Raw genomic sequence first — 21,790 nt, 5'->3', positions numbered from 1 at the left:
CCCAGGGTGACCAGCCCATAATGAATCATGACACTCCTTCATGATGTCCCGCCTAAGGTTGTCCCACTTAGGCACATAGGTGCGACGTCCGACGGTGTAGAGTATCCCATCCTCTATCCAGAAGCGTCGGGTCTTTCCCTCGTTAGCCAAGTCCATCAAACTCTTGGCCATAGAATCCTCCTTTAAACCGTCCTTGACTCGATCAAGGAGGGTGCTAGCTATGCTGCTCACGCTAGCAAAGATTGCTTTGCGGCTTAGAGCATCAGCAACTACATTCACCTTCCTTGGCTTGTACTCCATAGCGTAGTCAAAATCAGCCAGGAAGTCTTGCCATCAAGCTTGCTTGGGGCTAAGCTTCTTTTGATTTTGGAAGTAACTTGTTGCAACATTATCGGCATAGATGGTGAACCGACTCCCAAGCAAATAATGTCTCCAGACACGCAAGCAATGAATGATAGCTGTCATCTCCTTATCATGCACTGGGTATCTCCTCTCAGTGTCATTGAGCTTACGTGACTCATAGGCCACTGGATGCCCTTCTTGCATGAGAACTCCTCCGATAGCAAAATCTGAGGCATCAGTGTGTAGCTCGAATGGCTTTGAGTAGTCGGGCAGTGCTAATACGGGCTCTTTGGTGACGGCATCTTTCAAGTCATCAAAGGCCTCTTGACATTTGTCGCTCCAACACCATTTTGCCTTCTTCTTTAACAGGTCAGTCAATGGTGCCGCCCGTGCTGAGTAGCTCATGATGAACCGCCTCTAATAGTTGGCGAGCCCAAGGAAAGAACATAGTTCCGACACGTTCTTGGGCTCCTCCCATTCCCTGATGGCTTGCACCTTGTCATGCTCCATCATTATCTTTCCGGCTTTAATATGGTGTCCCAGGAATGACACCTCCTCCTGTCCGAACGAGCACTTCTCTTGCTTCACATAAAGCTCGTTCTCTCGTAAGACCTGGAACACCTGTCTCAAATGCTCCACATGATCTTGTAAGTTGTCGCGATATACGACGATATCGTCGAGATAGACGACTACAAATTTATCAAGGAAAGGCCGAAAAATCTTATTCATTAAGGTGTAAAAAGTAGCAGGGGCGTTGGTGAGTCCAAAAGGCATCACCAAGAACTCATAAGAACCATACCTGGTCACGCATGCCGTCTTCGCTTCGTCCCCTTCGGCGATGCGCACCTGCCAATACCCCGATCGCAGGTCCAACTTGGAGAAGTACCGGGCTTTGCCGAGTCGATCGAACAAATCGGCGACTAACGGGATTGGATATTTGTTCTTGACAGTGATCTTGTTGAGAGCCCGATAGTCAATGCACATTCGCAAGCTGCCATCATGCTTGCGTTGAAATAGTACTGGTGCTCCAAATGGTGCCTTTGAGGGCCTAATGAACCCTGCTTCCAGCAGCTCCTTCAATTGCTTCCTCAATTCCTCGAGCTCTGGTGGGGCCATGCGGTATGGTGCCATGGCTGGAGGCTTGGTCCCTGGCTCCAGCTCAATCTCGTGATCCACCTCCCTTCTAGGAGGTAGTCTCTTCAGTAGCTCCGGAGGCATCACATCCTTATACTCTACAAGGACTCCGGAGATTTCTGATGGAACCTCATTCCCATGGGGCTCCTCTTCCTTCACTAATGCAGCCAAGAAAGTCTCTTGTCCCTTTTTGATCCCCCTGGACACCTGGATTGCTGAGATTGTCTTGGCTTCAACTTCTTCTCGTGTGACAGGAACGGACCATGACCCTTGATCCCTTTTGATCATAATTGACCCGTCCGCTTCAAAAGAAAAAGGTCTTACTGTGTCGATGAACTCAAGTCCCAACACCAAAGAGAAGTCGTCCATATGCACGACTGTGAGATTTATGGTGCCACTCCATTGTCCCAGACAAATAGGCACCTTGTGCGCCACACCAAGGATAGGAACGGGCGAGGTGTTGACCGTCTTGACCCTCCCCGGTTCCTTGGTGTACTTGATTCCCAACTTCATTGCTTCCTTCTCCGTAATGAAGTTGTGTGAGGCACCACAGTCCACGAGTGCCTTAGAAGCTCTCCCATTCACTAATGTATCAACAAACATAACTGAGCCCTTCGGGCGAGGTAACGTGCTTACCTTGACCACTTTGGTGCTCTCCTCAGCTTTTGGTGTGGTCCGTACGCTACTAAAGAGGCGCAACGACCCCATTTGTGCATCGTCCCCCGACGATTCACCGCCCGAAGCTATGATGGCGCTGAGCTTCTGTCTCCCTGGGCAATCCCTTGCCCAGTGCGGCCCTCCGCACAAGTAACAACCCCTGTTGCTGGGCTTGTCAGATGATGAAGGAGACGACGATGATCCCTTTGCCTTGTCCTTTTTCACCGTCTTGTTGCTACTGGTGCTGCTTCGATCGGTGGGCTTGGCTCCCCCACCTTTTCCCTTGCTGCCGTTGCTGCGCCCTTCCTTCCTTGTGTCCCTGTAATCAACCAAGGACTCTGTAGCTGCGATGACCTCAGCAAGTGTTTGAACGTTCCTCCTTTCTACCTCTTGTTGAGCCCATCGTTGCAACCCTCCAATGAAATATATACGTTGTGTAGCCTCCGGCAAATCATCAACTTCGAGCACGAGGGTTGTAAATTGCTTGATGTACTCCTTGATGGTGCTGCTATGCTTGAGTTCACGCAGCTTCATCATGGAGACCTTGGCTGCGTCATGCGGGCGGAATTGCTTCTTGAAATCTTCCTTGAATTGGTCCCATGTTCGGATGGAACATGAACCACTCTTGATGTCTTGTTCACGCCTTCTCCACCACAGAATGGCATCATCTCCGAGATACATAGTGACAACATTAATCTTGGAGGCATCCTCCTCCAAGTGCACAGCCTCAAAGTATCGCTCCATGCTCCATAGGAAGTTGTCAATTTCCCGAGCATCCCAAGTGCACAGCCCCCAGCCACCGTAGCCCTTCTTAGCAACGTGAGTTCCTCCTTGAGGAGCTCATTCTCCTTCTTCAAAGCAAGGAGTTCCCCCGTGAACTCCTCACGCATTTTCGCCATCTCGCCCATCATCTTCTCAAAAGCCTGATCAGCGAGTGACTGAGCATCAAGGGATACCTCCTCTAGACGATTGTCTAGTTCCCCTAACTGCCCTTTGAGCGTAATAACTTCATTCTCGACCTTGCCGACAGAATCCGTCATGTCGCAAGCAGCAACTTCGGCTTTGGCCGATCTCTCATCAACTTTATTCACTCGCTTCTCAAGCTTTTGGACAGCTTGAATGAGAGCCTCAGGCGCATAGCCCTCGGTTGTTTGTGAAGCACTAGCGTCCTTGCTCTTTGCCATTCTTCCTCCTTTGCTCACAACTTGCTAACAAAGCTCGACAGCACTATAGTCCCCCGCGACCGTAGCTGCTCTGATACCACGTTGTCACGTGCTGACTAATCCCCCTAGTCTTATGCACGCTAGCCTACTAACTTCCCTCCCTCGGATGCTAGTCAAGGCTTAACCCCGAAATGCTTCAAGCAAGAGTGTGCAACGAAAGTTAAGGAATGTTAAGAACACAAGAGGATATAAATATTTTGAATGCTTTGATAGCTTGAGAGAGAGTGTTTACAAGTATTTTCTGAGATGCCTCCAAATGAAGGCCAAGTCCCCTATTTATAGTGTTCTAAGCATGGCCTAGAACCTTCACTAACCTCCTCAAATGGAGGGTTCTAGATCTAATCCTTTCTAGAGTATTCTATACATTTCTTTAGTACATTCCCTCTATGTACAAGGCTCTAGAATTATCTTCACAACTCTAGAATTTACAGATGATTCAAGGATGTCCTAGGAGGTTCTAGAAGCTTCCGGATGCATCTCGAGTCTCCTTGAGTATTCTGGAACCTTCCGGACTTCTCCTTCAAAATCTAACACTACCATGATGTTCATTGGGCCTAAAAATGGTGGACCCCCAAAGTTGGGCTCAATCGGACTTCATTTGGGTCCCCAAATAGCCCATTATTGTGTTACTGTCACTTGAGTGTTCACTAGGGTGACAGCACTGGAGCAATATAAAGCTCTATAGGGGGAGGGTGTCTCTGGCCTAGCCAGCGCGCACCAAGGGCATTCCCCCTAGCCACGATTGTTGCCTACCGTCCAATGGCCCTAGTGAGGGGTGGAATGTGTGGGTCGTGACAAGTAGCTTTCTTTTGTTCTTTTGGGTTTACTGCGTGGTCCCAGTTGAGAAGATAACGTTCGTCAATATGTAACACCAAAGTCAGCAACACTTGCCAAGTAATCATGTCCCTACCTATACCCAGTCAGCAGTCCAACAAGGTAAAAAGTTGGACATATTTTCAATAATGCCACTAGAGAAACAATGTTCGTTTCTCATGAAGAGTAATGGGGGCCTCCTCGAAACTGATGTCTTATAACATTACTAGCCAGCAGAGAGAAATTTGTGTAAGGACTGTTGGTAATCAAATATGTTATGTAGATACTTATGTCGAGAGTTTAGTGAATCCTCTAAAGAGACCCAAAGGCGATTAACAGGTACATAAGCATGGCTTCTATCAACTTACAAGTTGTTAACCACTTAAAAATTTTAGAATAAACCAATTAGAGAGTACTGTAATAAATATTTCTCAGAACATTGTTTAATTTCTTTTGTTGTGACATTAGGACAATTGTTGTACTGCTTCCATTCCTCGGAATGTCGTATTAGAGACTTGCATAAGAGTTTCATTGTGTTAGTGATTTAGATGGTTTGTTTTTTTTTTCCTTTCTAGATTCATTATGTAAACAGCCTGCAGAAACAATTTAGCCTTTTTCTTTAGCGTGATATTGGATTCATTAAATTAAAGGAAATGTTTGGTGCTTTATTGTAGATGTATGAACTTGGTTTCTATTGCAAATGCCTATAATCTTTGTATTCGCATTCATGTTTAATAGCAGTGGTTAAAAATTTGTAGTTGATGGAGGTGGTATAGGCACCCTTTGCCTAGCTTGCAATGGTATTTGCAATAACAGTGTCACAGAATGTCTACATTAAGCTAGCAGACATGAGATTTGTATCTTGATTCCAGCATTATTTACGAAAAGTTATGCAAACTTTCATTCATACTTGGATTGAAATTATTGAAACTTTTGATTATAAGTCCGGGGCGGACTCACGAACATAGCTACTAGGGTACAAGATATGTTTTAAACAAAAGCTGTGCTGTGCAGTTCTATCGATAAATCTGTTTTAAACAAAATCTGTGCTGTGCAGCTTTGTGTCGGCCAAAACCTCTCGTCTTACCAATACTTCACAATCTGCACAATAATCAAATCAATGTCCAAACTGATGAATTAACAGTACATACTGTAGTACCATATTTGTTTTATTTCGTTCAATTGGTCATCCTTATTTGATGACTAACTGATACTAGTCTGATGCAGTTAGAATGCTGTAAGTATTAGCAGTATTATTAGAACAGGCCAGTGGCCAGTAGGCAGTGTCTACGTACATATCTTACTCACACGAAACGCCTACCACATCTATCATTTAGTTATCTTATATGGTAAACCCAGGTGCATAATTTGTGACAACCTTACAATAATACACTAGTCTAGAAATATTTTCTAATGAAATAAGGCAGTACATTATGCTGTTTCTGACTACTTGATTTAAGTTCACAGAAAGTTTTAGTTAAGCTAGTAGGCATGAGTTTTTTTTTTTTTAATTTTTAATTTTTTATTATTATTATTATTTTTTTTATTATTGAATTATTTAGAAAAGTTGTGCAATTTTTTTTTCTTTTAAAAGCAATGTGTTAGTATGATAGTCTGTGTTATAGTAGTCTTCTAGGATCTGATTCTTTGTGTCAAACCTCGCTCCCATCAATCCATCATACCCATACTTTTCAATCCCCGTGCTTAATAAAATCAGTTCAAACTAATTTATTAGTAGTCGTGCTTTAGTTATTTGTTCCCAGCAAAATCAAACAGTTTGTACCCATCAACCATTGCTTGAAATTATCCAACTAATCTTACTTATTTGTTATCGACGAGTAATGCCAACAGCATGCTGGCTTTCGTTAATTTCTTCCTACTTCTTTGCTGACCTTGTGGGGTGTTTGATCTTCTACTATCTCAAATCCTTCCTTCGTTTCTCCTATTCTGTACACTAGGGTGTATCTTACACTCGGGTAATTTACTCATTTAATGAATGAACAATTTTTTTTGCTCACTTATTAAATGAAGAAAAATTAATGAGCAAATTACCTGAATGTATATAACAAATTCTATTTGAAAATAGGCAGGAGACGGTGTATATTAATTTGCTTTACAAAATGGAATATTGAGAGATGATGTAAAAATAAACAACTAAATATTTCTTAAAGTAACATATTTAAAATTACGACTTTACCCCTATCAACAAATAAACTTTGGATTTCTGTCTACCTAACTTTTAAACCCACCAGTGTCAATGCTTTTCTGTTGCTCCATAACTCCATTGACTCTATATAAACGCGATCACAAATCTCATATTCACCTACCCACATTTCTTCTAGAGCTCCACATTCTGCAACCAAATCAAATTCTTCAGTTTATTCTCACTTTAATTTATCTACATTATGTCATCTTCTACTAAAATCATTAATCGATCATCTCAGGTTATTACCTGCAAAGGTACACACTGACAAATCTTTATTTATAAATTACTTCTGAGTTTTCACATTTTTTTTTTTCTAAATTATGGTATATAGTATAATTAACTTTGTTTTTGGTACTTTGTTATAATTAATTGGTAATTAGACCATCAACTGGCTAAAAAAATAGCTGCATTTTTCTTCCATTCCTTTGAACTTAGCTGTTAATTTTAAATATTACTTGCTAACTTTTGAAATTTTGCTTTGCGTTATTGGATCGGGTCGGGTCGGGTTTGGGGGGTGTGCAGCGGCGGTGGCGTGGGGACCAGGGAAAGAGTTGGTGATAGAGGAGGTGGAGGTGAGTCCGCCACAACCCAATGAAATCCGGATCAAAGTCGTCTGCACTTCTCTTTGTCGAAGCGATGTCACCGCTTGGCAATCGCAGGTAAATTTGGTTTCGATTACTCCCTCGTCCCTATTTGTTTGCGTTCCATTTAAAAAAAAATAAAAAAAAATTGTTTCATTATTTGCATACATTCTGTTAATGAATATGCTTAATATGTTAAGTGATAAGCTTAGCATCAATATTCTGTTATTATTAATTATCCTTGTATTTGTTATTAGTCATTATCTTTGTATTTGTTATTTTCCTCCAGGCTGTATTTTAATAGTCTCCTAGGTTAGTTCCTAGTATCTAGCCTTATTCTTAGGCTTAGTATAAGCTTCGGGTTTCATCCTATGTTGCTTGTACTTCTATATATATGGATGCTATTGCCTTCAGTAATCGAATACAAAATGTATTCAAACTCTAATATGGTATCATGAGCTATTGATCCAACTTCTTTTTCCGCTTCCGCTAGTACCATGGCTACACCATCAAAACCCTTTGTCAATGCCGACAAATGATGGTGACCATATTCAACTTCCCTCTCGGATAGCTCCAAACTCCTTATGGAAAAACAATCCCTCTTTGGCACCCTGTAGTTTATCTACCAAGGAATGCCTGCAAAGCTAATTTTTAATTCGGCACCATGTAGTTTATCTACCACGGATTGCCAATTATTAATATTTTTTTCTTTTTCTCTAAACCCTCTAAGATAACCATAATTCGGCACTATGTAGTCTCTCTACCAAGGATAGCCAACTATCAATTTTTTTTTTTTTTTAACTCCACACCCCTTTCGGAGAAACAAAATCATTTTCGACAACCCGTAGTTTATCTACCAAGTGTTGTTAAGCATAAACTTATTTCTCCAAACTCTTATGGAGAAACCCACTCACTACCATGTGCTCCAAGATTGGCCTTGTCTACAGACCGTCCATCTTACGGCGGTGTGTTAAGGAATAGTCGCATTTCAAGATTGGACTTTCCCTTCGGCCGTCCATCTTGCGGGGGAATGTTAAGTGATAAGCTTAGCATCAATATTCTGTTATTATTAATTATCCTTGTATTTGTTATTAGTCATTATCTTTGTATTTGTTATTTTCCTCCAGGCTGTATTTTAATAGTCTCCTAGGTTAGTTCCTAGTATCTAGCCTTATTCTTAGGCTTAGTATAAGCTTCGGGTTTCATCCTATGTTGCTTGTACTTCTATATATATGGATGCTATTGCCTTCAGTAATCGAATACAAAATGTATTCAAACTCTAATATAATATTCATCCCTTTGGTATTCTGTATTCATAATTATGTATCTCTTTGTATTCTATCTCTTGGAATTCTCTTGTAATGTTTCCCCTATTTATACTTGGTTAATGAGAATACCATCTCCAAGGAGATTTGCATAATCTTACATGGTATCAGATTGCCTTGGGTATCTCTCTATCTTCTCTCTTTATCCCTCACCGACCCTTGGCCTTACCGTAGCCTCACATCAGCCTTCTCCCTCCTTCCGTCATCCATGGCCGGCGATGATGCAACTCCTCCACCTCCCTCTAACACCTTCCAGCCAGCCTATGCAGTAACAAACATCAAAAATCTGATTAGCATCACCCTTGATCAAGAGGAAGGGCAATACGCAACTTGGGTTGAGCTTTTCCACATTCAAGCTTGTGCTTACAATGTCCTTGACCATATCGATGCCTCCGTCTCTCGGCCGACAGATATTGATGATGCGACATGGACTAGGCTTGACGCTATTGTGAAAGGTTGGATTTATAGTACCATCTCCAAGGACCTTGTTCACACCATCATGAAACTAAGGTGCCACCGCTCTTGAATTATGGACCCGACTTGAAGAAGTTTTCCATGATAACAAGCACACTAGGGCCGTGTATTTGGAGGAGAAATTCAACACAATTAGGCTTGAGAATTTTGCTAATATGGCGGATTATTGCAAGGAAATCAAGCTCCTTGCCGACCAATTAAGCAACGTCGACAATCCGATTTCCGATAGGAAGATGGTTTTACAGCTAATTTCGGGTCTACCTAAGGGTGAGTACGACACAGTGGCTGCATTGATCTCTCAAACCGATCCTACACCGAGTTTTAATAAGGCTCGTTTCATGTTTTTGTTGGAGGAAAACCGTAAAAACAAACAAGAAGAGCATGGACCTCATGCCCTCATCGCTCAACATACTCCCGCCGCCGCCACCTCACTTCCGCCGTCACAGCCACCCCTTCAGACCGACCAGCAACGTGGTGGTGGTGGTCGTGGTGGTGGGCGGGGTCGGGGCCGTGGAAATGCCAGGAACGGGAAAGGCCGTGGAAAAGGGCGAATTTCCACCCCTCACCAACAACCTGCTAGCCCAGCTTATGCGGCCCACCAACATCAGGCCCATCAGTGGAGTCAGGCCCAGCCCGCATGGTCACAACAAGGGCAGTGGGCTTCACCACCCTGCCCTTACCCCACTGGCCCAATGCCGCAATACCGGGCTCCTCAGCAGTCTTTGTTAGGTCCTCAGCCCACACATAACCAGGCTTTTTATGCTAGCCGGACTCAACCCGGGTATGGCCCACACATAAGAGTAATTTTTATGCTTTTTGTCCCTCTCGGTTTTTCTGTGAAGGAACTTCTTTCGGGGACAATTCTAGCGAGGTGCAATAGTGTAGGGGACCTCTATCCACTCTCTACAACTTCCGCTTCAAACACTCATCTTTCTCTAGCTGCTATATCTCCTTCAGTTTGGCACCATAGACTTGGACATCCCGTTTCACCAGTTTTTGATTTTTTTAGAAAAATAACTTAATCAAATGTAATAAGGGAATTAGTTCTTAATTTTGCTATTCTTGTCCTCTAGGAAAACATGTGCGGCTTCCTTTTAAGTCGTCCTCTTCTGTAACGTTTTCCCCTTTTGATATTATCCATGCGGATTTATGGACTTCTCCCATTACTAGCAAATTGGGTCACAAGTATTACTTGGTGTTGCTCGATGATTTTTCACATTTTATTTGGGTTTTTCCACTAAAATTCAAATCTCAAGTCTATGACACTTTCCTTCATTTCCGAGCATTTGTTAGGACTCAATTTGAAAAGAATGTTAAATCTTTTCAAAGTGACAATGGTCGAGAATTTGACAATACGCCATTTCAATAAATTTGTGCGGATAATGACATGGTCTTTCGTTTCTCTTGCCCAAACACTTCTTCCCAAAACGGCAAAGCCGAAAGAATTATACGCACAATCAACAACATTTCTCAAACCATTCTCTTCCAAGCTTCTCTTCCTCCTTCTTTTTGGGTTTATGCTATTCATATGGTAGCCTACATTCTCAAAATCCTACCATCTAAAGCTATCAACAACCAAACCCCAACCACAATCCTATACCGTCGGTTTCCCACATACGATCATCTTCGTGTTTTTGGTTGTCTATGTTACCCAAATCTTAGTGCTACCGCTCCACATAAGCTTGCCCCACGATCCACTCCTTGTGTTTTCTTGGGGTTTCCTTCTCATCATCGAGGCTATCTATGCTATGATTTATCAACCAACAAAACCATCATTTCCCGACATGTCACTTTTGTTGAGGATATTTTCCCATTTTCTAACATTCCATGGTTTTCTGGATTCTTCTCCATCTCCCATAGTGTCTCCCCTCCTTGTGCAAGCTCAAACCGGCCCAACACAGCAGCACGGCCCAACTCCTACCCCACAAACCACTCGACCCAACTCTCTCCAACTCCCTTCCTTGCGGGTGGGCCGCGTGCAGGCCCAGCAACCAAACTCCCCCCAGCAGCCCAATCCGCCATCTTCTCCAAATCCCACCCAGCAGCCCACTCCACCAAACTCTCCAAATTCCCCTATTTCACCCTCAATCCAATTTGGATCTTTTCCTCCCACACCTATTCCCACTCCTCAAACACGGCCAAGTACGATTTCCACCCATCAAATGGATACTCGTGCAAAGCATGGGATTTTTAAACCAAATCCAAAATACAATTGCTCGGCTCAAGCTATTTCTTCTCTTCCTAAAAATCCAAAATTAGCTAAGCTTGACCCGAATTGGAATGCCGCCATGAATGAGGAATATAATGCTCTTGTTAAACAACAGACTTGGGAACTTGTTCCGAGACCTGAGGGGGTGAACATTATTCGATGCATGTGGCTATTTAAGCACAAATTCAGAGAAAATGGTGACTTGGAGAGGCACAAGGCGAGACTTGTTGTCAATGGCAAGTCTCCAAAGGTTGGAATTGATTGTGATGAGACTTTTAGTCCGGTGGTGAAACCGGCAACTATTTGTACGGTTTCGAGCATAGCTATGGGACGAAATTGGCCTATTCATCAACTGGATGTCAAAAATGCGTTTCTGCATGGGGATCTCAAAGAAACTGTGTATATGCATCATCCTCCAGGTTTTGTGGACCCTCGGTTTCCTCATTATGTGTGCCGGCTCAGAATGTCTTTGTATGGTCTGAAACAGGCTCCTAGGGCGTGGTATCAACGTTTTGCTAATTTTCTCCTTCGGATTGGGTTTGTCTGTGCCAAAAGTGATAACTCACTTTTTATTTTTCGCAATGGCCCGAATGTTGCTTACTTACTTTTGTATGTTGATGACATCGTGCTTACCGCATCCTAAGAGGCTCTTAAGTCCGAGATTATTAGGCTCCTCAAGTCTGAATTTGATATGGCAGACCTTGGGAAACTTCACTATTTTTTGGGCATTTCAGTGACTCGGACCCCTAGTGTGATGTTTCTCTCTCAACACAAATATGCGGAGGAGATTATTACTCGTGCCAATATGGGGAATTGTAAACTGGTTTCCACTCCGGTCGATTCCAAGTCCAAGTTGAGTGCTCTTGATGGTAAACCATTCGCTGACCCTTCTTTATATTGTAGTCTTGCCGGAGCCTTGCAATATCTCACTTTCACTCGTCCGGACATCGCATATGCAGTTCAGCAAATTTGTTTATTTATGCATGACCCTCGTGAGCCACATTTCAATGCCCTTAAACACATCATCAGATACATTAAGGGCACTGCCGATCATGGGTTACACCTCTACCGATCGGCTCCTAACAGCCTCGTCTCCTATACGGACGCCGATTGGGGCGGCTATTCGGATACTCGGCAATCAACTTCCGGCTATTGTGTTTACCTCGATGATAATCTTGTGTCTTGGTCAGCAAAGCGGCAACCGATATTGTCTAAATCGAGTGCCGAAGCAGAATACCGTGCCGTCGCTAATGTTGTTGCGGAAACTTGTTGGATTCGCAACTTGCTTCTCGAACTCCACTGCCCAATTAGACGGACTACCCTTGTATACTGTGATAATATCTCGGCTGTGTATTTGTCTAGCAACCCCGTTCAACATCAACGAACAAAGCACATCGAGTTGGATATCCTCTTTGTTCGTGAGAAGGTTGCCTCGGGTCAGGTTCGTGTGCTTCACGTTCCTTCTTCGTATCAATACGCAGACATCTTTACCAAGGGTTTACCTCGGCATCTCTTCTTGGATTTCAGAAACAGTCTATGCGTTCGGCCTCCTCCCGCTACGACTACGGGGGTGTGTTAATGAATATGCTTAATATTCATCCCTTTGGTATTCTGTATTCATAATTATGTATCTCTTTGTATTCTATCTCTTGGAATTCTCTTGTAATGTTTCCCCTATTTATACTTGGTTAATGAGAATACCATCTCCAAGGAGATTTGCATAATCTTACACATTCGTTAAAGTGAAAAACACAAAATTCCACAATTCATTTGTATTGTACTCCTCCGTCCTCCGAAAGAACGACCCATTTGGGTTGATTTTGTGGGTATTAATAAAGTTAAAAAAAAAGAAGTAAAAATATATTGGAAAAATAAATTTACATGGGGTTTACCAAAAAAAGTAGAGAGAGATAATAATAAAAGTATATGGGAAAAAAAAATTTATATGGGGAAGCTAATTTTGCACAAATAATGTTGTAAATTGATGGGTATTTTAATGCTAATGGGTCATTCTTTTTGGGACTAAAATTAGGCCATATGGGTTGTTCTTTCGGAGACGGACGGAGTACGTAGTACAAAACTTTGGTTCAAGCCTTAATAAAACACATTTTTCAAGGAAAAACAAATGGGATTGGAGGTTAATTGTGAAAATGTATACAATAGTAGTTGTTACAATTGAACCAAACAATAAGCATAGTGTTGTAATTTTGAACTAAAAAAATAGTACTTCCTCTATATTTGTTGGTTTGTTTTTTTTTTTTTCATACTCGATCTCAAGTATCAAGCTTCATATTACATAAGATTATAAACATTACATATTTGGAAATTAAAAATCGGTACGATTCTAACAAGATTACAAATAATTATGTTTTAGTCCATGCTTTGTTTAAGGGTAAATGTATTCAGAGAGTAATAAAATTCAAACTACGATATGGTCGATATCTATTTATACTATATACTAAACTAATCACCAAAGTTATCCTAAAAATACAAGTGTTACATTAAAAAAAAAATCCCTTTTTCCCTTACAAATAACGTGATATAAATTTAGGAATACAAAAATTAAAATAATTGTTTTTTTGAGAATACATGTCAGAGCATGATCGGGCTAGGTACTAGTAAAGTGGTGATGTTAAAGGAGATACAAAAATGATATAATGGAGATAAAGAGTTAAAGAGAGGGATGGAGAAATTAGTATCTTCATAATGAGGGTAAAATATACCCACCTCACCCTAGGATTACTATTACCCCACATTGAGGGTTATATTTCTCTTTTGTTCTCCTCTCACCACACCATGACTCTAATCCCCTTACAATTACACAATCATTATCTCATTCTTCCTTGCAACTCTTTATATGTTCATTCATTTTCTTTAGTTTGAATTTTTATTACCCTATTAATATATTAACGCCGATCCAAGCAGACCCTTAATACTATATGAAAATTGTTTAACTAAAATTATTCCTGAATAGGAATCTCTCAAGATTCGATTCCAAATTGGATTAATAAAAAAGAAACCAAAGGAGTATGGTGATAGTAAGTTTTAGTTGGATTTAAGCATTAAGTTAGGATGATATACGGATGTAAAAAGCCCGCTTTTTGAGGGGTAGTAGCCTTACACCTGAGTTAGGGTCATTGCTCTAAGCACACACTTGACTTGGGTTCGAAAAAAGGGAAAGTTGCCTTGAGAGAAAACTCAATTATTCCTGAATGCAATCTTACCTGATCAAATGGTGAAAATGTCAGGCAAAGTGAGTAAAAATAATGTTTTGTACATGGATGACTACATTTATCCAAATTCCTTTCTAATGTCTGATAGTTGAGGCTGAGGCTCAAATAAAAGTGAGTGGTCATGATAGACATACTAGTATGGGTATAATTGTAACAATGCAGCCATGTGCTCAAAAGTACCATTTTATGAGCTTACGATTTTCTCTATTTCTCCCATTGATCCCAAATTCAATGATTGTAGTCTTAAAGATGATTCTATTTAAAGTCAAGGATGTAAGGATGCAGTGTAAAATTGTATATTATAGCCATATAGTATGGTCCAGAACAGAAACGAGTAATTATCTAACAGTCAAAAGAGCTCATTGTTGCCTTTATGGCCTTATTTACTTCGAATCTCTTCTAGTCACACAAGGCTTTCATGTCAAGTTCATTTTATGTGATTATAGAATTTGTACTCATCAAAGGATCGGTCAATACTCAATACAGCTATTGGAGACCTGGCAGGGTACAAGGTCTTAGAGTTAGACAAAAACCCCTGATATAGGCTTATAGCAGTACCCTAGATCTCTTCTATTGCTGAAGATTAACTTTTATGTTTCTGAAACATACTTCCCTGTACTATTTGTTGATCTTATTTTATCATATTCCTTGCCTTATCCCCTCTCTCCCCCCCCCCTTCTTGCCTGGACTGAATCATATTTCATAGCAGAGACATACTACAGTAATTATTATAGGAAGCACTTAGATAAAGCTAGATGGGATATATACAATCTGGAACAAGGATACATTCACTCAATGTCTCACCTCATTGTTATATAAAACATGTGGGATGAGATGCATGTTGCTATGACACATAACTTAATCGTCAAACAGTCCTTTAGAAGCAGAACAGTTGTTGGTCAGCTCTGATCTCTACCTCCTTTCCAAGGATCAAGATTCAGTGGGCACATATGATGGGTTTCTTTCTCATCTTCTAGGTGAGGTGAGCCTACTGCATTACTTCCGAACAAACAGAAAGAGAAAAATAATTCAGACTGTCCTTGAGGCTGTACCATCTAGATGCTTGTGAAGGTTGTTAATAGGGTCAACGATGTGCTTTTGCCTTTGTTGTTCCGTGTAAGGCTTGTATATCTCCTAAACCTATTAGATGCCGTTATTAACAAATATATAGTAAGTGATACTTGGTACTGGAAAGAGTGTATCCTCAATCCTCAATCTTTGGTCCCTTTTTTGGTGTAGTCTTGACAACAAGGTTATTGTTTAATCTGCAGGGTGAATTCATCAACTGAAGGTCAAGGAAGATGAGTTTGGCCTCTTTGTATGATTGATCACTGTATTTAATGTAGGAGTTGTGAAGATAGTCCCCCCCCCCCCAAAAAAAAAAAAAAAAAAAAAGTGTAAGGCAATAGAGATGGAGGAGCATATACATAAAAAAATTGAAATAATTTCAGATGTTATTAACGACTTGGACTTTTTTGGATAGAGTAGCAATAACATATTTCTTTTTGCAAAGGTAATCTGTGGTTCCATAGTTGATCTGGTGTAAGTTATTGTGTGTCCTGTAAAATGTAGCATGTACAGTACAATTACTTCCTTTTTGTTGGTATCATATCCTAGCATGTCTTCTTTCTGCTGAATTTAAGAATAATAATTGATCAACAGCGTTCAAATTTCAATCTTCAGAAAAAATATACTACGTATATAGCTAGGGCACTGTCAGTTCTTCTACAAGATAACAAAAAGAATAAGAGTTGATGGAAACTTATTGTCCCTGCAGGCTATTCCAATCTTTCCTCGGATCTTTGGCCATGAAGCATCAGGGTAAGTACTTGTGATTATCATTGTAATGGTGCATGAGCATTGACTAGCACTATTAAAAAGTCTTAAAACCCAAATTTTGTGAGCTAGTTTATCTTTCTGGTAGCATTTGTATTGGGCTGGTCTTTCATGGCCTCAATCACTTACCTTTTGCCATATCCTTTTTTATTGCATTACCCGGCTGCACAAATACAGAAAAGTAAAGGAAGGTTGTACCTAAAGTGTTGAACTATTTGATTCATGTAGTTCAGAGTTATTTCACCGCTACCAGTAAATTATATCATCCGTGGTTCATTATCCATTAATCTAATACTCTGAAATTCAAACTTGGAAAAAAATAGTGGTGCATTTAACTTGTCTGCTAGTTTGACTACCCTGATCACCCAGGTCTAAGCATCTAACCAAGAACTTCAGATCCTGGAAGCTATCCAACTTGTTGTCCTTGTTTTCATTGCATAATTCTTACTACCTTAATATGATTCTATGGACTTTTTTATTATTTGGGGTTGTTTAAGAAGGTTGTTGCAGTCTCTAAAATAAATAGTTTATGATCCAATACTCCACTGTTTAACTTTAGAAGTTGGAGAGCGGGTGGAAATGAAACTTCACAAAGAGCAGTTTGATGAATCATTGTGAATTCTTTATTTTGAGGGGTTTGAGCAGTGTCGCATTGTTATCTGCATGGAGGAAATATGTTAATCTGGAGTGACTATGTTATGACTTATGAGTGCAGTTGTAATACAAAAATGTCAAAATTGAAGATTATTTTGGCAGTTCTGTTTATGATATCAAGCAGCTTTTAAATAAGTTAATGTATAAACTATGCAGGATTGTTGAGAGTGTAGGGCAGGGGGTAACAGAATTCCAAGAGGGTGATCATGTGCTTACATTATTCACCGGAGAGTGTATGACATGCAGACATTGCTTATCTTCCCAAAGCAATATGTGCCAAGTTCTAGGTCTGGAAAGGAAAGGTGTCATGCACAGTGATCAGAAGACACGTTTTTCAATCAGAGGAGAGCCCGTGTTTCACTACTGTGCTGTCTCAAGTTTTAGTGAGTACACTGTCGTTCATTCTGGTTGTGCTGTTAAAGTGAGACCTGATGTTCCTCTGGACAAACTATGTCTTTTCAGTTGTGGTGTAGCTGCAGGTAAGTAGCAATCATGGAATGACTTGTTTATCAATTTCTGTCTATTGTTCATTAGTCTTCCTTATATATGGTTTTTTGAAATTATTGCCGTCCTTAACAAAATCTCACAACTCCAAAGCTCTCATGGATGGCTAATTAAGTAGTTCTACTCCCTCCATTTCTCATACTTAATGACTTCACACTTTCATACTTGCTTTCTCTATCGACTCAATTTCTATCTCCTTTCCTCACTCTACCAAAAATGACTTTCTATTTCTTATCTTCACCCATTTAACATAATTCTTAACCTTTGTGCCAATCCAAGATGTGAAGATTATTAAGGGACGGGAGCATAACTTTTATTCCTTGAACATTTTTTTGTATAACTGGTTCAATCTGATCCAGTTTTTCGATCAATAAATGTAAGAAATATAAACTACTGAATCTGCTATTATGGACAAAATTTTTAAAGGAGTCGATTGGAGTCTGGGTTTCTGTGTACATTTTAACTTCAACTTTTTTTTTTCCCCCCTCATTTTTCTAGGTAACTAGTGGACAGAAAACGGAATAGATGTCCTGCTTTTCATTCTTCAGTTAAGTTTATCTTTAATGCATTCAAGCTTTTCTAACAAGTCTTGAATGCTCGAGTATTTAGGTCTAGGTGCTGCTTGGAAGGTTGCTGATATATCAAAACAATCAACTGTGGTGATATTTGGCCTTGGAACTGTTGGTCTCTCTGTAAGTAGGGCAACTTTCTCTTCCTGTATATTACACAAAGAGATGCTTTTATGGGTTTAAAGGTCTTATCACTTGTAAGTGTCTAATTTCTACCACGCTTCAGGTAGCTCTGGGGGCCAAACTCAGGGGAGCTTCTCAAATAATTGGTGTTGACATAAACCCTGATAAATTTGAGAAAGGTTCCAAGAAGCTCTCTGTTAAACTCTCCATTTTTCTTGTCAGTTAAGACCAGAAAATTTGACTTCTGTTGGTGGTTCCTATGCAGCAAGATTATTTGGAATAACGGATGTTGTCAACCCAGCAGATCATGAAGAACCCATAAATCAGGTAATGATTAGCTTTCTCATAGTGCATGCCAAACTACACACTTACCATCCCAAAGCCTCTAACAAGCTTGTTTTGTTGTCAAGTTCTGTTTCATAGGTTGTTTTCTCAATTTCTTACAGTTTCTAATATAACCGAAACACAATAGAAAGAGAACAATTACATACTATTATACCACTCATCTCATCCATTGGCTTTCTTAGGTTAGGTTTGCTGGAGTTTGCCTTTGGTCTCTTTTTAATTTCACTACAAAGATTAGCGACAGCTTCATGTTTTATCCTACCAGATGCTTTGTTATACACTTTAAGTGGTTGAAAACAGGACTCTTCTATGCAGAGAGGAACCTTGATATAGTCAGCAAATCCAACTCCTTGCTGTTCACAAATTAAAAGTCTTGCATGCAATCTTGAGCCATCTTCCAACTTCTGTCCAGCAAAAATTACCTTAATAACAATTAAAAATTTTATGACAGGGCTCATATATGGGTTCCGACGTGCCATAATCATTGAAATAAATAACATCAATCTTTTCTTAATTTCAAACTTATGGAGCCATCATTACTGTATTCAGTTACATGTGCATAAATTTGTCAACATAAGAAAATAGTGATTGCTGGATGATAAGAACACCCCCCCTCTCTTGCTTTGGCTGCTTGTGGTGCAGAATTCTGTCTATCAATAAAATGCCATCATAAATTTACTTCCTGAGACAATGAATGCCTTTAATTTGCACGAGCTCACAATAATATCTCAAGAATTCTGCTGCAAAATCTGTTCTTTTGCAGGTCATTAAGCGTATGACGAGTGGAGGAGCTGATTATGCCTTTGAGTGTGTGGGTGATACTGGAACTGTAACAACTGCTTTGCTCTCATGCTGTGATGTAATTCCCTCATGTTATTCTTATGCATTTTAAAGAACTCGTACTAATTTGCATTTAACGTTTAAATCTGCTTAATTTGTTTATCTTCCAGGGATGGGGTTTGACTGTTACTCTTGGTGTACCAAAAGTGGATCCTGAAGTGAAAGCTCATTATGGTTTGCTTCTTTCTGGGAGAACACTGAAAGGGACGCTAATTGGAGGGTGGAAACCCAAGTCAGATATTCCTAAGTTGGTGGACATGTACATCAGGAAGGTGTGAACTAAATTATCTGCTATACTCTTCTTATTATTTGCTACTTTGGCTTGCTATTATGACCTAACTAGTGGTTAGACTTGTAATCACAAGCTTGTTCCACATTAGTTTTTGTTTTAAAGTCAGTAAAAAGATTGACTAAACAAAATATGCTATGTCCATCTCATAGGGAAACAGAGTGAAAAAAAAGAAAAAAAAAAAACTGAGATAAAAGAGTGATATCACAAAATAACTGGAATGATACCAAAGACGTGAACAAGCATGAGATGACTGTTCTGTTCTTTTCAGCTTAATTTCAGTTCAGCTCAGCTCAGCTCAGCTCAGCTCAGTAAATGAGAATATACACTTACAGTAGACATGCGATTTTCCTTTGAGTTGGATGGTGATGAGAGTGAACTAATAAAGTACCATACAGTGTGGAATTTATAGAACAATTCTTTACCTTTTCTCAGCTATGTTAACCAAACACCTTATTGATGGTTGGTTGATAGGTTGCTTACAACCTTTCAAAAAGAATTTATATAAACTCTCCAATCAATGTAGTAGGGAAAGTTGAGTGGAACCATAGGAAGATGCTTATTTGAAATTTGGCTTTCAAGTTATGTAAAATTTAATAACGTCATGCTTTTGGATTGAAGGGTTTAACTAAAAAACTGTATGAGCGATAAAAAGGCTTAGGATTTTGGTTCACCTTGTTTATAATTCATAATCTATCAAATACTATAAACAATTCAATTAGTCAATTATCTAAAGCAATAGTAAGTCAATGGGAGGTGTTGACGTTCTCATCTCAAGATATGTAGTAATATTGCTAATATAATTAGAATTGCTGTTTGTAGACAAACCTCTATAAATTTATCATTCAATTCTCAACCCTATTAGCAAGAACTAATTTAACAATTTATCAAGCTGTAAGACTAATAATAGTAATGCTTATCAATTTGAGATACCAATGACAAATACTAACAAAGATCCGTAGTATATATATGATGGATTCCCAAAACCCTGGAAAAAAACCATCAATCTTAATTAATATAATTTTTATTTTTTGAAGAATAAGGTGCTGATAAGGGGAAATTCTCTTTGGTAGACCTCTAATAATAAACATTCTCAGTGGTCAAATGCAAAAAAAGTTATTATCCTTGGTGAACCATGTTTTAAAAAGTTTTATCAATGGTAACATTAAGCAAGGTAATTAGTCATTAAAAAGTTATTATCCTTGCTAAACCATGTTTTAAGAAGGGGTTAACCATAGGGTCAAATTAGTCATTACATCATTAGTTAACCATAGTTACGCTTAAAATGCCTAATTATCTTGCTTAATGTTACCATTGATAAAACTTTATAAAACATGGTTCACCAAGGATAATAACTTTTTTTGCATTTGATCACTGAGAATGTTTATTATTAGAGGTCTACCAAAGAGAATTTTCCAATTAAATTTTAGGTGTCTTTAAATGACTATTTCAATTAGTGGTACATTGTGTACCTGGGTGCAGCCTAAACTGGCTTTCTCAGCAAAGGTAGGCTAGAAAAATTACAAATAGTTTTAGAGTACAAATAGTTTAAAAATTACAAATAATTTATCTTCTTAAGTCATTCAGCGAAATGCTGACTGAACATGATACTGCATCTGTATATCACTGCATCCTTGCTTTTTTCACAGTTACATGGTTTTCCTTTTACCAGAATGATGGTTTAACTTGTATATGGACTTGATTAGAGTAAGAACATCATTACATGATCACCTTTAGGTGACTTCTTTTGCATTTTCCCATAATTTGGAGAGAATTCATTGTACCTTGCTGCTATAAGTAATTAAAATCCTTCTTGTTATGAAATTATTCTTGGTTCCACTATATTGGTATAATTCATTAACAATTTCCCACAGGAAATCCCGGTTGATCAGTTTATCACTCATAATCTTCAATTTGAAGACATCAACAAAGCTTTCAATCTTATGATTGATGGAAATTGTCTACGTTGTGTAATTCACATGCCAAAATAGATTTTAACAGGTATGATGAGGATAAACTATGATACAATTGTTTTAGAGTATATATGATTGAAATGAAGTATATACGAGGGTAAACTAGCTATGATAATTTTCCTCTTCATGACTATATCTTGGAATTCTTTTTTGGATTATGTGAGTTGTTCTAACTACTTGTAATGCTTCTTTGATGACATTCTCAATGTTAATTTAAATTTTCTTCTTTGTATAATGATCTATGAAGGGGTTGATCCCCATTAATTTGGAAGTTACAATTTCTTGCATTCCTTTTTTTTTTGAAGGAAACGGAATGTTCCGCTAATTGTTACGTAGTATTATTGATCAGACAAAAGTCATAAACAACCATCTCCTTCACCACACTTGGACAGCCCCCTACCCACACTCTCGTAGTGTATTCGAGTGGGTTTAGATGCGCCAAAGCGTGAGCTACACAGTT

General features: G+C 39.4%; 1 protein-coding gene across 1 annotated transcript; it reads left to right on the top strand.

The window, feature by feature from the left end:
- Positions 1–6,421: 6,421 nt before the first annotated feature.
- On the top strand, positions 6,422–21,617 carry LOC110733184 (alcohol dehydrogenase-like 6). Its single transcript, XM_021913193.1, has 10 exons — positions 6,422–6,629; positions 6,898–7,034; positions 15,975–16,018; positions 16,844–17,166; positions 17,801–17,883; positions 17,987–18,062; positions 18,149–18,210; positions 18,992–19,087; positions 19,179–19,340; positions 21,232–21,617. Exons 1-10 carry the CDS (start codon positions 6,575–6,577, stop codon positions 21,346–21,348), a joined length of 1,155 nt encoding a protein of 384 aa, XP_021768885.1. The 5' UTR covers positions 6,422–6,574; the 3' UTR covers positions 21,349–21,617.
- The last annotated feature ends 173 nt before the right edge of the window (positions 21,618–21,790 follow it).

This window comes from Chenopodium quinoa, unplaced genomic scaffold (assembly GCF_001683475.1).
Source record: "Chenopodium quinoa cultivar QQ74 unplaced genomic scaffold, ASM168347v1, whole genome shotgun sequence".
Classification (NCBI taxonomy): domain Eukaryota; kingdom Viridiplantae; phylum Streptophyta; class Magnoliopsida; order Caryophyllales; family Amaranthaceae; genus Chenopodium; species Chenopodium quinoa.
The sequence above is the reverse complement of the archived record's forward strand: the minus strand, read 5'-3'. Positions and strand labels throughout refer to the sequence as shown.